Genomic DNA, 17,436 nt, shown 5'->3' with positions numbered 1-17,436 from the left:
ATAATTTTACAATTAAGAATATAAATTATTGATAAATAACATTTTAAATTATAGTTTTTTTATTTATAATAACAATTCAATCAATTTCTCTAATTTCATATTAAATAATAATTGAATATCTCATATTTTTTTTAATTAATAAAATTATTACTGTCATATAAGAAAATCTATTAATATTAATAATTTGTAAAATTTTATTGTATATGTATATAGATAATATTAATTTAATTAAAAAAATATAAAATAATATAAAAATGAAAAAATTTAAAAATTTTTTGGATTTTAAACAGAGTATAAAAAATATATGCTTTAAATAAATATCCATTCATAAAATATAATGTTTGATGTTGAACTTTGTGTCATATTTCATTTGACAAATATCTTTTAATCATAATTTAGCTTATGATATATAAATAAGTATTCAAAAAACATTTTGTGCTTACACGAGCTCCTTCTTTAAGCATTTGGGCCATGCCCGGTGCCTTTGGTACATGAAAAGCCATGATTTTTTATAAAAATCAGATCTTTATACCTCGTGTGTATTTTAAGATTAATAGACAACTTTTCGTCAAAAATAACGAACAATCCAGATGTTTTTCCATGATTGCGATTACAGCGACATCACTCTTTAATAATTCTAATCTTAAAATTATAAAAGTTTTTATAATGTCTTTTATTAAATTAAATATTTAATAAAATAATAAAAAAATTATTATTTATTTAAATTTAAAAAAATATTTATGTAAATTTTATATTATTATAATAATTCTGATTATCAAAATTAATCTTTATGAAAACGAACCTTAAGGGATAGGCTTGAAGTATAAAACTGATAAAATTTCGTGGTATGTAACAAAAGTATAATAATAATTTAAGTATCGTTAAGTGTTCCATTTTTTCGGAATTTATTATTAAAAATTGGTAAATTAAATTTTATAAAAATTATAAATAAATAATCAAAAGAAATTTAAAAAATATTTTTGTATATTTTAGTATTTCATAAAAAATTTTGTTGCCTTTATCTGTTATGGATATGGTGACCACGAATTTACAACAACAACGACAAATCACGGAGCAGCTACGTCGTGAAGCTGCTTTAAAACGAATTACGGTTAGCAAAGCTGTTGAAGATATCATGAAATATATCACAGAACACGAACAGGAAGATTATCTTTTGGTTGGTTTTTCATCACAGAAATCAAATCCCTTTCGTGAAAGAAGTTACTGTACCATTTTTTAAACTTGCATGTTTAAAATAAAAAGCAAATTATTTTAATTTTTTTCATTAAATATTCAAATTTTAATGTTTAAATTAATATTATTATTGTAATATCATTTATATTATGAATATTCAATATACATTTATCAATTTAATTTAATTCAAATCATCATTGTCTTATTTTTTTTATATATAAAAAATATATTTTAATATTTATTTTATATAAAAATTAGATGAGAATTATTATATTCAAAATTTATTTTTGAAGAATCTCATTATTATAATTTAATGCTTCATTATTATAACTTTATTGGCCTATAAATATATCATAAAATGCGCACACACAAGTGATTTTTAACTTAATGTATCAATATTATATCATATATATCATATATATATGAAAATAAAATGTTATTTTGTACAATGTTGACCTTATAAAATATAATATTTTTTAAATGATATTATGGGAACATTATTCAATGAAAGAAACAATCTATTTTTCATTCATTACAATTGTTACAAAAATTGAAATTGAATATTTCAAATATCTATATCTATTTATATCTAATGTATATTTATACAATTTATTTTGCTATATATGCTTAAATAAAAATGCATTTATAAAATTTAAATTGTAATATAAAATAAAAATATGTGATAAAAAGTACAAATTTTAGTTTTTATTATAAATTTTATTTTATAATTAATTAAGATTTATTTATTTTTTGATCTTAATAAACAATATATATGACTATTGTAACATATTAAAAAAGTTATCAGTTGTATGTGAATTTGAAAATTATTTTTTTTTTTTAGAAACAATGTTAAAAGTTTAACAGTTAAAAATAGTAATAATATAATATTTATAAAATATTTTCATAAAAGAAATTGCAAATTGGGAATTCTAATTTTGATATTTGATGTTAATAAAAGAAAAATTATAAGTATAACCTAGAATTGTATATTTATTTTGACACATTGTTTGAATCATTATAAATAATTGATTAAAACATTATTAAAAAAATTTTATATAAATATGCAATAGAAAGATTTATTATACAAATATTTTCTATTTGTCTCTTATAATTATTCAGGTAATTATTTAAATAATTAATTTATTCGTTTAAACAATAAAAAACATATTAAATATATTATTTTATTTATAGATATCAAAAATGTTTTCAATTAATTTAATAGTTTTGGATAGTTATCAATCAACTCCACTATCAGAATTAGATGTAACATTTTCAGATTTTCGAGGAAATGAAATTAGACAAGTCCCAATTATCAGAATATTTGGATCTACTTTATCTGGTATATCATAATTTATTTATGCAAATATTTAATTATTTGTTTTTCTAATATTATTTATTAATGTTAAGGAATAAAAACATGTTTACATGTACATGGAGTATTTCCATATATATATATACCATGTACAATAAATAACAATGTTGATAGCTTTATGTATAAATTAGCAGCAGGAATAGATTCTGCAATAAATGTATCTTTGGGAACTGCAATGTCTAATATTCAACATGTTTATAAAATTCAACAAGTTTATGGAATGTAAGAATATTAAATATTATAAATATTAATTATAAATATATTAATATATATTATTAAATATAATGAGTTAAAATATTTATTCTAATACTTACAATAATTAAAATATTTTAGTCCTCTTTATGGATATCATGAGAAGAAACATTTATTTTTTAAAATTTATTTTTATAATCCAGCTATGGTTAAACGAGCAGCTGATTTACTGCAAGTATATAATATTTATATTTATAATTATTTTTCTCTTTTTATTAAACAATGTAGAATTAATGTTAAATATTTTGTTTTGTTCTAGAATGGTATGGTACTTAATCAAAGTTTACAACCACATGAAGCACATATACCTTTTATTTTACAATTTATGATTGATTATAATCTTTATGGTATGAGTTTAATAAACTTGAAAAATGTTAAATTTAGACAATATACACATATGAAAGAAAATTCTCAAAATGAAAATTCATTAAATTTATTTGATTCACAAAAATATCTTCCTTCATCTGTTTTAAAGCAAACTACTTGTAAATTAGAAGTAGATGCACAAGCAAGTGAAATATTGAATAAACAAGAAATTCAAAATGGTTTTGATTTAAATCCTGGTCTTGCAGCTATTTGGAATGAAGAAAAATATAGAAGAGAAGCAAAAGGATTACAGAATATTGAATCACAATTTTTATATTCCAATACTAATGAGAGAATTTATAATGTAACAGAAAATGATATTTATCAAGAAAAAAGATTTATAAAAAGATTACAATCTATATCAGAGGTATGAAGATATTCCAAGAATTTTCATATAAAAAAAACATAATTTTAATTTATTCATGCTTTCTAGATCAGTGATGATATAATATCAAAAGAATATAGTTATCCTTTAGAATTAGAAAATGAAGATAATTCATTTAGTGCTTCATATGTTCCTAATCATTTTAAATCAATAGTATTAAATAAGGAAAATAAAAATGAAATACTTTTAAATAATGATTTATTAAAACTTAAAAAATCTGAAATAAGAGAAAATTTATCTCAAGATAAAATAATAGAAAATAGTATTTGTAAGTAATAATACTATATAATAAATACATTTTTCTTTCAAATTTTAATTTTTTTTTTTGCTTAAATTATTGATTAAGAAAAATTATATCTTTTAGTGGATTTAGAAGATATGTATTTGCTTGAAATATTAAATAATTTAATAGAAGAAAATGAAGAAGAAAAGATTATAGATAATGATAGTATGTTAGGTTCTCAATTTTCTATGTTAAACAATGAAATTAAGGATGACAATGAAGATGATGAAATTGAAAATTTGAATATTACAAGTTTAGATTTGAATAATATTGATTCATGGAATTCAATTATTGAATTTGGAACTAAGATTGAAGATAAGAAAATAGATTACATAACTGAAAATAATATTGAAAATAATATTGAAAATACTATTTCAACAGATCTTCCTCAGTATGATGGTTCAAGTGATTTGATTTTAAAAAATGAAAAACAATTATCATCGAAATTTACTAAAAATAAAATGAAAAAAGAAAGAAAAGTATGCACAAAATCGAAGAAATTTATATTGCATTTTAATAAAAATATAGTATTAAATGAATTTGAAAGTAAACATAGAAAATTAGTGCAAACTGAAAAAAAGCTATTCTATTACAAAGATTTAAATATATATAAATTAGATCATCAAGATTTAGATGTTTATGATATTGATGAAATATTTGAACATAAATTAATATTATATAAACATTTAAAGAACCCAATAAATTTTGAGAAAAAATCTAATCCAATTAGTCATGAATCATATCATACTATAAATAGTATTTTAAATAAATTAAATATACCAGCATTTGATGGTAATACAATTGATAGTTCTAGTGATTCTGAGTCAGATAAAAATATTACTATTAACAGAGAGGAAAAACGTATTTGTGTTTATAAACCATGTATAAAATCTAAAAGTGACAAAACTATTGATAATATTTCAGCAAAAAAACGAAAATTTAAATTGGAAGATTCTAGTTTGCAGTCTACACATAAACGATGTAATTTACAAAATGAATCACATTGTACTCCAACAAAAATAAAAACTGTACATAGTCCATGTTCTGTTTCAAAAAAATATTCTCCACTTAATATAAAAATAATATCTCCAAAAATAGATAAAAATATTAAAAATAACGAATTTTGTAATTTAAAATCTACCTATAATACTTTGAAACAAAATAATCAACAGCTGAGAATGAATCTATTTCATGAAAAAATAAATATTACTTCACAAACAAATCAAGGTAATTAATATATAATATATTATTATAAATTTTTTTTTATATATCTAGCATTTTATATTTCATTCTTTTTAGCATTCCTAACACATAATGAAATTTTAAATATTAATAAAACAATTATTTTTAAAGAACATAAAGACAGGTAAATATTATAAATATATATAAATATTTTTAGTTGTATATATGATATATATATAATAAATTGTAATATATATATAGACACATATATATAATATATATGTATAATATTTAAATTTTAATTTTTCATATTAGCAATATGTATGAAGAATTAATTGAAAAAAAAGATAGAATATCAACAACAAAATTTAAAAAGGAATTTATTACTAAAAATAATAAAGCAGTTTGTAAAAGATTAACTTTTGTAAATATTAATGAAAAAGATATTAATGAAAAAGATATTAATGAAAAAGATATCGTAAAGAATGATATGAACTTGGAAAATTTAACAGAAAAAATGATTAATGATATTGATCAAATCAATGATCTTACTAATAATTCAATAATAATTCATCCCGAACATTCTAAGTTATACACAAAAAATAATGAAAAAATGAATTATGAATTTAATTTTCCAAGTACATCAAAAAATAATATAAATTTAAATGTAGATAATATTTCAAATAAAATATCATTGATAAATAAAAATACAGACGAAAATGAAGATGATATTTTTTGTAATATGACATATACTCAATATCTTAATAAAAAATTAGAAGTGGAATTAGATATTTCAAATATTATATCACGTGATAGTACAAGTGATATAAAAACTAGATTAATTATCATTACTACTAAATTTAATCCACCAAGTAGAGAAAAGATTATAAACTCTATGAAAATGTATGATATTTTAAAATTAAAAAACAATGCATTATTCTTTAGTAATAAAATTGATTTGATGAAGTATAGAGAAAAAGAAAGTTTAAGTAATAGTAATATTTACAATGTAATTTCATTTAAATGTAATTTAGACAAAGTTACAGGGATTAAACTCTGGCAACGAGTAAAAATAAACGAATTTTATCCTTCTGGTTCAAGTATAAAATCTTGTGATATAAAAAGAATTTTAGCTGGATATAATTCATTAATAATTCATCCCCTTATTCATCCACCGACATCGAGAAATGTTAAAACTTGGTTAAAAGCCAAAAAATATTTATCAAAAAAAAATAAACATAAAAAAATAAGTGATTATATTGATATTCTAAAAGACACAAAAGAAAATAACATTAAAGAAACATTTAATGAAAGTATGAAATATCATTCACAATGTTCTAATAATTTGGAGAATTCAGATGAATCTAATAATAGTTTTAATCCTTCCTTACAAGAAATGCTTGAAAATCCATTATTATATATGAATGATACGCGATATTTAGGCATTTCATATGGACAAATTGAATATAATTTGAAAGAATATAGTAATAATGTAGAAAAAGAAAATCGTCAAACTGCTAAAAGCTTAAATATGGTGATTATTTCACATTAAAACTTCAAAAGTAATATCATATTAAATATTACTAAATTTTTTTCTTTAAATTATTACAGCATCAATATTTAACAATATTAGCAATAGAAATACATGTTATTACGCGTGGTAAATTTCTTCCTGATCCAAATCATGATTCAATTGAAGCAATATTTTATGCTATTTATAATGATGTTCCATTATCTTCAAAAATTGAACAAATAGAACATGGTATAAATAAGTATTATATATTGTTTATTTTTAATTATTTTTTTCAAATAATTATAAGTCCAATTACAATTATAATATTATTTTAGGTGTTATTCTTTTAAATTCATCTATAAAAAATTCAAAAGTAAAAAATATATATTCTAGTAATACATGTACTACATCTTATGTATCAAGTGAAGAAGATTTATTAAATAGCCTTATAATATTAATTAGACATTATGATCCAGATATTTTAATCGGTTGGGAGATAGAATTTCTTTCATGGGGATATATCTTTCACAGAGCTTCTCATATTGGTTTGAATAATTTTAAATGGCAAATTTCAAGGATTTCAAATGCAATTCCAATATTTAAAGGACAAGCATTTAATAAAGATAATGATACACAAATACCAGGACGAATTATTTTTGATGTTTGGAGATTAATGCGACATGAAATAGCATTATTAAATTATACATTTGAAAATGTTATGTATAATGTCATGCATGAAAGAATTTCATGTCCTACCTTTCAAATGTTAACTGAATGGTGGAATCATGAAAATATGACTATGCAATGGAGAGTTATTACTCATTATATTATAAGAGTTATAGGTACTCTGAGAATATTAATTCATCTTGATATTATTGGTTTGTATTATTTATTACTTTAACATTTTATTTTATTATTTATTTTGCAATTTTATAATTTTTCACATTATATTTCAGGTCAAACATGTGAACATGCACGACTTTTTGGAATACAATTTTATGAAGTCTTTTCTAGAGGTTCTCAGTTTCGAGTTGAGTCAATGATGTTGAGACTTGCAAAACCTTTAAATTATATTGCAGTTTCACCTTCTGTACAACAAAGAGCACGAATGCGTGCACCTGAATCTCTACCGCTTATTATGGAACCACAGTCTGCATTCTATACTGATCCATTGGTTGTCCTGGATTTTCAAAGTTTATATCCGAGTATTATTATAGCTTATAACTATTGCTTTTCTACTTGTTTAGGTCGTATAGAGCATATTGGTCAGTAAGTATAATTAATATTTTTATATTTATTATAATTTTAAATATAATATATTATTTAAATATATTAAATTATATAAATTATTAAATTATATAAATATATTAAATTATTCTTATTTATTCTAGATATGAGCCATATGAGTTTGGTACAACTACATTAAAAATAAAGAAGAATACTGCTCAAAAACTAGTGGGTAAAATAAATTTTGCACCTTGTGGTGTAGCTTTTGTAAAACCAGAAATACGAATGGGAATATTACCACGTATGCTTTCAGAAATTTTAAATACTCGATTAATGATAAAAAAATCTATGAAACTTTATGAAAATGATAATAATATATTAAAACGTATTCTTTATTCACAACAATTAGGTCTTAAATTAATTGCAAATGTTACTTATGGTTATACAGCTGCTAATTTTAGTGGTAGAATGCCTTGTATTGAAGTAAGTAAAATATGTAATATTTCTATATATTTTTTTATAAAATTAATCATTATTATTAATCTAGATAGGAGATAGTGTTGTTAGTAAAGGAAGAGAAACATTAGAACAAGCAATTAAAATAGTAGAATCTACAGATAAATGGGGAGCTGAAGTTGTTTATGGTGACACAGATTCTTTGTTCATTCTTTTACGTGGAAAATCAAGAAAAGATGCATTTATAATTGGAACTGAAATTGCTGATACTATTACTGCAGCTAATCCTCCTCCTGTAAAACTCAAATTTGAAAAAATTTTGCAACCAGCAATATTACAAGTAATATTTAATATTTAATATATAAAATACATATTAATATATTTATGGAATCTTTGGAAAATTGAAAATATAAAAATATGAATTATTTATTAAATGTATAAACATTTATATTTAGAAATTTAAAAAAAGCAAGGCGAATATAAAGAGAGAGATATAATAGAGACAGAATTTCAATTTCTATCTTTATCTATGCTTTTTTCTAATACAACAATTGCTAATTTATAATTTATTTATTATAAGTATTAATCAATATAAGATTTTTTTAAAAATCAAATCTTCAAAAATATCCCATAAATATATTAATATATTAATACTATTATATAGTATTATGTAGTATTATTTATATTAATTTACAATATTTTTTTTATATTCAGACTAAAAAAAGATACTGTGGTTATATGTATGAATCTCCAGAACAAACAAATCCTGAATATTTAGCAAAAGGAATTGAAACTGTTCGTAGAGATGGTTGTCCAGCTGTAGCTAAAGTAAATAAAATAAAATTATTGTGAAAAAAATAAAATAAAAATATTAATAAATATTAATAATAATTTTATATTTTAGATACTTGAAAAAACGTTAAAAATTTTATTTGATACAAAGGATCTTTCTATGGTAAAATTATATATTACCAGACAATTTGATAAAATTTTACGTCAAAGAATATCTATTCAAGATTTAACGTTTGCAAAGGAATTTCGTGGCTTGAATGGTTATAAAACTAATGCTTGTGTACCTGCTTTAGAATTAACACGAAGATTAATGCGTAAAGATCCACGAGCAATACCTCGTACTGGTGAAAGAGTTCGATACGTTATAATTGCTGGAGCCCCAAATCAACCTTTAATTCAATGTGTGCGAACCCCAATGGAAGTAATTTCAGATGAAGGTTTAAATCCAAATTCAATATATTATATAACAAAAGTTATCATACCACCTCTTAATCGATGTTTAAATTTAATCAACATTGATGTTAATATATGGTATAGCATGTTTTTATGTTATATATTATTTAATAAATTTTTTTATAGTATTTTTTTATAGCATATTTAAATTTTATTTATATATTTGTCATTATATTTATATTTATATTAATATTAATTTTTTTTTTTTATTTTAGGTATAGAGAAATGATCCATCGTCAAACATCTGATAAAACAATTAGTTTATGTACAAATAATCAAAAATTAACTATTCGGCAATTTTTTAATACTATTGTATGCGTTACTTGTGGAAATCAAACGCAAAAAGATATTTGCATGAATTGTATAGCAAAACCAAGTCAGACAATTACTATTTTATATGAAAAATTAAGATGGTTGGAACGTACTCATCATGAACTTACTATGGTATATATATATGTTAACTGTATTACATAAAATATATTTTATTTTTTATTGAAACTAAATTAAATTATTAAAAATATATATTTTTTTTTAGATGTGTCAATCTTGTACTGGTTATTTAGATGAACCAAAATGTGAATCTTTAGATTGTCCAATTTTATATCGTTTAATGCAAGCTAAAAGAGATCTTATTCAAATAACATATTTGAATAATATTATTTATAATAGTGATATTTCTTGTATACATAAAAAAAATATAAACTAATGATTGTTATCTTATCAAATGGAACATATATTCATATCTTTGTGATATATAGAATATTTTTAAATATTCATATATATAAAAATGTAATATTTAAATCAATATGTAATATTGGATAGAAAGTTATTTTAAATCTTTAATAAAAGAATTATAATTTCGATTTTGGCAAAAATCAAGTTTGGAAATTTATTAAGTACACATGTACATAATTAATTTTCGGTAAAATTTGTTTAATAATATTATCAAAAAAATAAACTTTAAATAATTTATTTTAAATGTGATTTTCTTAATTTTTTCAAATAACATTTCAAATAAAAAATTTTATTTTACTTTTTCGATTTCTCTTTGTAGAATAATTTTTTGCTTTTATACATATATATCTGTTTTAAAATTCTCCATGTAATAATATATATCATTATATTTTTTACTATTTTAATTACATATTAATTATTATATATATGTATTATATTATGTATTATATTATATGAATATATATTATATTATATTTATATTGAAAAATAATAAAATCAAAAAGATATATCTAATATTCAAATATTATTTTGCAAAAAATTGATTTGAACATAAAGATTATTTATTATGTCACCAGATAGCGTGGTATATTGAAAATTATTATATGTAAGCTGTTAACATATTCGTGGGATACATTTGGAGGATCAATTTTAAGGTTAAAATAAATATAAAAATAACAATTAAAACTTATTATTATTATTATTAAGTTATAAGCAATTGTGTTAAATAGAAATAAAATGAAATTATTTTGTTTCGGTATTGCTTCATACATAAACTTAAATTGTTTGTAATTTAATTTAATAAATAAGCTTTAATTGACATTTTGGTATACTAATTTTTTGTATTATTTGTATTGGTTTTTAAAATTGATTCTTTAAAAATGTCTCGAAAATAATTTATATATATATATACAATGTGTATATATACATAATATTATACATATATATATTTATATGGTAAAAAATTCCATTATTTAATCTGCATCATTTAATTTCTTATAAAAAAAATATTCATTTCAAATTTTCAATATTTCCAAGAATAAGTGGAGATAGTGCTACATAGTATACATAATATATGTGTTACTAGAGACAGAGATACATTCATGAAAAATTGATTTAAATAAAGGAATGCAAGTTTGATTGGTTACTTCTAATAGATCCAATAAATTCATAAAAAGAGGTATGCATATTGACTAAAAATATTACATTTACAAACGAGAACATATACTATCATATTTCAGTGAGCGATAGAAAGAAGTAAAGGAACAGTCTTCTGCTGTTAGCCATATTTTCGTGGATGCATTTATAATTTATACATAAGTTCCTCCCGCACAGTATTATTTTAAAAGTGATCTATTTTATAATTAAAAAATAATCTGTTAAGATTTAAATATTTATTTTTTTTATATTTTTATTTATATTGTGGAAAAAAAATGTTTATTTAATTATTTGAAATGAAATGTTTTATTTATATTATATATTATATTATGTATCAATATTATTTTTGCGGAGTTTTTTGATTTTAAAAATCAAAATGACATATACTTGCTTATAAGTGTTTTTTAAATATGTTATAAGAAATAAAATTCACATAATATTTCTAATTTAGAGGTATAATATATCTATATATTTTATTTATTTAATTACATCTCTCATGATAAAATAACATATTTATTTTAAATTTTATATTTATTTATATTTCATATATATTTATTGTATTTATTATTAATACATATTTGTTAAATATAATATAATTATATGAATTTATTAAAAATTAAAAATGTACCATATTCTTTATATTGTTTAGAATTTGATATTAAATTTCTTTATATGTTATATATATTCTAAAAATTTTTTCTTAAATTTTGTAGCAAATACCATGTCAAAAAAAAACAAATCATCTAAACATAAAATTTGCTGCTTCTGTAGATCATCACAAAATAATGAATTGGAATTTGGAAAATTTTATGAAGATGGTAACATTGTTACACATTATTATTGTTTGGTACATAGTTTTTATAAATATTTTTATTATTATAATAAATATTATTATAATATATGATATTTCAATATAATATTTTATAGCTTTTATCATCAAATATGCAACAGAGAGGAAAAGATGATCAAGGTATTTTAGGTTTTTTGAAGACAGATATACAAAAAGAAATTCGCAGAGGAAAAAGACTGGTAATAAATTATATACAAAGAAAAAAAACTTATAATTATTTAAAATATTTTAATTTAAAGGTATGTTCATATTGTAAAAAATCTGGTGCCACTTTGGGATGTTGCAATGTAAAATGTAAAAAAATATTTCATTATCCTTGTGGGTTAAGGGCTGGTACCTTAAATCAATTTTTTGGTGAATTTAGGTATATTATATTTATATTTTTTAATTTTAAATTTTTTAAAAAGAAGTTTAATATATGATAATACATTTTAGATCATATTGTATAAATCATAGACCAAAGCAAAAAATAGATACTCAAGTTAAATATGAATTAAAAAAAATGAATGAAATAGTATGTTATATATGTTACGAGGAAGTGGATTCTTATAATAAAGTTGATACAATGTGGGCTCCATGTTGTAAAAAAAATGCATGGTTTCATAGAAAATGTGTACAGGTAAAATAATTCATTAAGTATTTAAAATTTTAATTACAAAAAAATATACATTGAGAAAAAAATTAAAAAAATTTTTTTTAGCAACTTGCTATGAGTGCTGGATATTTTTTTAAATGCCCTTTATGTAATGATAAAAAATTATTTCAAAAAGCAATGTTAGAATTTGGTATTTTTATCCCAAGTCAGTAAGTAAATTAATGAAACTTGTGCATTTTATAATAAAATGTTAAATTATAATATTTAATTACTTTTATATTTTTTTTTGAAGAGATGCTTCATGGGAACTTGTACCCAATGCATTTGAAGAACTTTTATATAGACATGATCAATGTGATGCTTCTGTATGTCTTTGTCCTAAAGGAAGGAAATATACAAGTTTTAATGCGTAAGTGAAAAAAAAATATTTTATTTATTTTTATATAATGTGATTTTGGTTTTTAGTTTCTCATTTTTTATATAATTATAATTATAATTTAATAGAAAATGGAAATTAACACTTTGTCGCACTTGCGGTTCACAAGGAATTCATATGGCTTGTGGACAGCTTAAATGGACTAATCCTGTTTGGGAATGTACAGAATGTATTTCTATTCTAGGTAAAGAATAAAGTATTTTTTAATTAATTTTCAGAGAATTAATTTTTCTTTTATTAAATTTTTTTTTATATTTTTATATATAGGTAAATCTAAAGAAATTGCTAGTTCAAGTTCAATAAGAGATACATTAGAGTATGTATTAATTTTTTTTTAAGTTAAATTAAATATTAAAATATTAAATTGAAATATATAAATATTATTAAAATAATAGTGTAAATTTAATATAAAATTAATATATATATTAATTATTTTATTAGGAATGTTTCTGATACAGATGATTCAAACAGTGATATTTCTGTTGGTAAAGATTCACCTGTACCATTTATATCAAGTTCACCACTTGTAAACTCCACATTACAAATGTCAACTATTAAATTACGTCCTGGTCCTCGAATTTATAAATTAAAACAACTTGAAGCAAATAAAGAAATGCAAAAGTTAATATTTAAAAAATACAAAATATTAAATATATTACATTTAATTTATTACATTCTAATAAAAATATATTTTAATGTTCAATAGCATTAATAAACAACAAACTAGCGAAAATATAAATATGTTGAATTTAACAAATATGGAACAATATAATTTACAATCTACAAGCAGTAACGAAATTTTTACGAATGTGTCAAGTTCAATAAATGAAGACAATATCAATTTTTCAATTCGACATTCCAAATCACAGTTGGATGAACAAGCTAATAATATTCTTACACTTGATAATGTTAATGGCATTATAGAGGCAAATATTTATAAACAACAATTAAATAAAAATCACATAAATATTAAAAATATGAATTAAATAATTTTATAAAATAATAAAATTTACATATTTTGCAGGCCAATAAATGTACTACATTAAATGATAAATTTGTTATTGAGGATAATGAAAACGAAAAAAATTATGAATCTGAATTTAAAGACGTTAAAATTGAATTTAATAAAAATGATATTGTATATGATTCTATTCCATCAAAAATAGAAAAATTACAAAATAATTTAAATCAAAATAATAATAAGAATTTTCAAATGAATAATTTAAATTTAATTGAGTCAGATAATTTAAGGAAACTCAATTTACAAAATAAGACAAAGTCTAATATTTTAGATGATAAAATAAAATTAAATCATGAAAATGAATATATTTATAGTGATTTTGTTTCAAATATTAAAATTACAAATGTAGTTTCATTGGCACCTGAAGAATTTGAAAATGTAACGTCTGATGAACAAAAAAAAGTCAAAAATCGAACATCACAAAATAGAAATTCAATATTACATGAAAATGATATTTTCATGGAATCAAATTTAAAAAGGAAATGTGACAAAATTACAATGAATCCAATAATGTCATATATAAATGAATCTAAAAGATTGAAAAAAAGTAACAATGTAATAGGAGAAACATCAAAATCATCATGCATTTCTACAAATGCTTTAATAAATGTTTCATCTAATAAAAATAATTTGCAAATTATTCATTATAATGAAAATAATACTTCTATAAATGATTGTAACATACAGAATAAAGAATCACATATTCAGATTAAAAAAAATTGTAATGTCGAAGATATACTATGTACATCTAATACAAAATGTTTACCAAAAATTGATACATCAAATAATTTATTATATAATAAAACTGATTTAACAAATGAAGAAAATACTTACACATATATAGGTATTACAAATGATGCGAATAAAGAATTTGAAAATATTAAAATTGATAATAACATAAAAAATGTAAGTAAGATATTTTTTTAAATTATTTTTGTATTTTTTTTTTTTGTAAAAAAAAATATATAATAAATACCTCTTTCTAATTTTTCCGGTAATATTTTATAAATTCAATGTTTATTATTATTAAATATTTATTATTAAATAATTTATATTTAAAATATTCATTTATTTAAAAAATAGATAATTTATAAATTGTTTTTTTTTTTAATTTTTTATAATTATATTCTATTTTGTATTATTTATTTAAGAATAATTATGTTAATTTTGTATATTTCAACTTAAAAATTAATTTTAAAGAGAAGTAAGATATCATGGAAATTCTGTTTATAAATTTCCTTTTTTTTTTTCAATGTATTATTTGCAATCCTAACAGTGTGATGAAGATGTAAGTATTAATTCTACTAGAGAATCGAGAGATAAAATTTTTACAAATGATATAAGGATCAAAAACATTGATAAATCTGTAAATTTAGATGATTTGAAATCTAAAAAATCACAAAAATTAGAACAATGGAAATCTCAGAATAATGTCGAAATGTAAGTATTATAAATTATTCTTTCTAAATCTTTATAATTTTTATCAAAATTAAATTTTATATTTTTATAATTTTATATAAATAAAATTTTTGTTAAGTAATATCAATTTATTAACAAAATATTGTAATGTTTTATAAATTGCAGGATTAATACAAATTATAGAATATCAAACAATAAATTTCATGATATATGTTGGCAAGAGAGAAATAAAACTATAGATTATAATTATTCTCAATTAATACCAGAATATGTACGTTTACGAGATCTTAAATTTCGTGTACATAATATNAATATAATATAAATATATATATATATATATTAATTATATATAATAATATAATAACTTATATTATTATTAATATATGTTAGGAATTTCATTAAATAATATTTATAAAATTACATTTTTTTGATGCAGATGATCTTGTACAATAAATTTTCTGTAAATATTAATATGGAATGTGTAAGTATTATAAAAAAGAATATTATATTTGATATATGAAAATATCTGTACCTCAACAAAATATTTTAAAACACAAAATAAAACTTTAAAATTTGGAAATATTTTCTAGAATATTTCATCTGCTTATACTGAAGATAAAAACACATATATATTTAATGAACATTCTAAAAATTATCAAGATGAAACAAAAGAAAATTTAAATCCAGAGACAATTTCTTGCAAAAATATAACAGATGATTTATTAATGAATACAGAATTAAATATAAATGATTCAAATGTTTTTATAAATAATAATGAGAATGAAAAGATCATACAATCTATGTTTAAAATAATTGAAAATAATAAAGAAGGAAATAATGAAGGAAATAATGAAAATATTAATTTAATTGATAACATTGAAAATAATTTTGTTGCTACAATAAATTATAATGATAATTGTAATAAAAAAATGAACGACATAAAACAAAATATTCCAAATTTAAATTTTGATAATATAACAGACAATTCACGTGAAATACATAATATAATAGAAAAAGATTTGAAAAATGATTCTTATAATTCAACAAAATTAATTCAACATGTATTCTTTCTTGAAAATCATGCAAATAAATCAAATAAATCAGGAAACATGAATAAAAAAGAGTTTAAAGTAAGTATTGATTTAAAGAAGATAAAAAATTTTGTTGATAATAATCCAGATTTGTTCTCAAGATATAAAAAAGAAGATAATGAATGGTGCATTGAACAAGCTTCTTTTTTAAGAGAAACAAATAATATAAGAAAAAGATTTAATTTATCAGAACACATAAAAAATTTTCAGATATAAGATAAATAAAAATTTTGGAAAATTTATACTATTATGATATAAATGTATATATTTAAAATAAATAAAATATAAATGTAAAATATTAGAATTAATCGCAATGTTGAAACTATAAAAAATATTAAAGATACATTTATTGAAAAAAAATTTTTTCACTAAATTTATATGTAATATTTAATCAAATAAAAAATGTAATAACAAAGAAATTTTAAGAAGATAATAAAATAGATAATAAAAGATAATAAAAATTTAAAGAATAATATATATTTTATGAATATTTATAATATAAATATGTATATAAAAATATTTTAAAGCTAAATCTTAAAAAAATACTTGTTTATATTATATTATGTCGTTTAAGTTAAAAAATATGTTCATATATTATATTTATTTATAACAAGTATATTACCTTTATAGTATCTATATAGTAAAATATTTATGTATTA

At 19.6% G+C, this 17,436-nt stretch overlaps 4 protein-coding genes across 8 annotated transcripts in view; 3 read left to right on the top strand and 1 right to left on the bottom strand.

Annotated features, from left to right (window-relative positions):
* Positions 1-641, bottom strand: part of LOC102680182 (T-complex protein 1 subunit theta) — a 3,340-nt gene extending 2,699 nt beyond the window's left edge. Inside the window, exon 1 of the mRNA XM_006620474.1 lies at positions 444-641. Coding sequence (XP_006620537.1) covers positions 444-503 — 60 coding nt within the window. The 5' untranslated portion in view covers positions 504-641. The remainder of the gene's footprint in view (positions 1-443) is intronic.
* Positions 642-993: 352 nt separating this feature from the next.
* On the top strand, positions 994-1,503 carry LOC102679595 (guanine nucleotide-binding protein subunit gamma-1). The gene has a single exon (XM_006620469.2). The coding sequence runs from the start codon at positions 1,028-1,030 to the stop codon at positions 1,238-1,240; it is 213 nt and encodes a 70-aa protein (XP_006620532.1). The 5' UTR covers positions 994-1,027; the 3' UTR covers positions 1,241-1,503.
* Positions 1,504-2,231: 728 nt separating this feature from the next.
* Positions 2,232-10,195, top strand: LOC102680997 (DNA polymerase zeta catalytic subunit). The gene is made up of 17 exons (XM_031512835.1): positions 2,232-2,313; positions 2,386-2,533; positions 2,602-2,788; positions 2,900-2,993; positions 3,078-3,551; positions 3,618-3,837; positions 3,934-4,904; positions 5,486-6,568; positions 6,646-6,796; positions 6,883-7,425; positions 7,504-7,816; positions 7,939-8,257; positions 8,322-8,570; positions 8,945-9,058; positions 9,135-9,553; positions 9,691-9,919; positions 10,011-10,195. Exons 2-17 carry the CDS (start codon positions 2,395-2,397, stop codon positions 10,179-10,181), a joined length of 5,676 nt encoding a protein of 1,891 aa, XP_031368695.1. The 5' UTR covers positions 2,232-2,313; positions 2,386-2,394; the 3' UTR covers positions 10,182-10,195.
* A 588-nt stretch (positions 10,196-10,783) lies between these two features.
* LOC102679707 (putative uncharacterized protein DDB_G0282133) lies at positions 10,784-16,523 on the top strand. Of its 5 annotated transcripts, XM_031512819.1 has the most exons (17): positions 11,164-11,387; positions 11,449-11,555; positions 12,079-12,212; positions 12,293-12,394; positions 12,455-12,579; positions 12,651-12,834; positions 12,916-13,019; positions 13,103-13,219; positions 13,315-13,430; positions 13,514-13,562; positions 13,688-13,867; positions 13,953-14,172; positions 14,271-15,173; positions 15,544-15,707; positions 15,852-16,000; positions 16,108-16,167; positions 16,277-16,523. In XM_031512819.1, the coding sequence occupies exons 3-16, from the start codon at positions 12,087-12,089 to the stop codon at positions 16,137-16,139; spliced, it is 2,571 nt and encodes an 856-aa protein (XP_031368679.1). In that variant the 5' UTR covers positions 11,164-11,387; positions 11,449-11,555; positions 12,079-12,086; the 3' UTR covers positions 16,140-16,167; positions 16,277-16,523. The 5 variants fall into 5 exon arrangements, with proteins under 5 accessions (XP_006620533.1, XP_031368679.1, XP_031368680.1 ...); XM_006620470.2 differs by lacking the exons at positions 11,164-11,387; positions 11,449-11,555 and adding an exon at positions 10,784-10,862 and having other exon boundaries at positions 12,077-12,212; XM_031512820.1 differs by lacking the exon at positions 11,449-11,555.
* Positions 16,524-17,436: the final 913 nt, after the last annotated feature.

The sequence above is a fragment of the Apis dorsata genome, unplaced genomic scaffold (assembly GCF_000469605.1).
Source record: "Apis dorsata unplaced genomic scaffold, Apis dorsata 1.3 scaffold_517, whole genome shotgun sequence".
Classification (NCBI taxonomy): Eukaryota; Metazoa; Arthropoda; class Insecta; order Hymenoptera; family Apidae; genus Apis; species Apis dorsata.
This window is presented reverse-complemented; position numbering and strand designations above follow the sequence as displayed.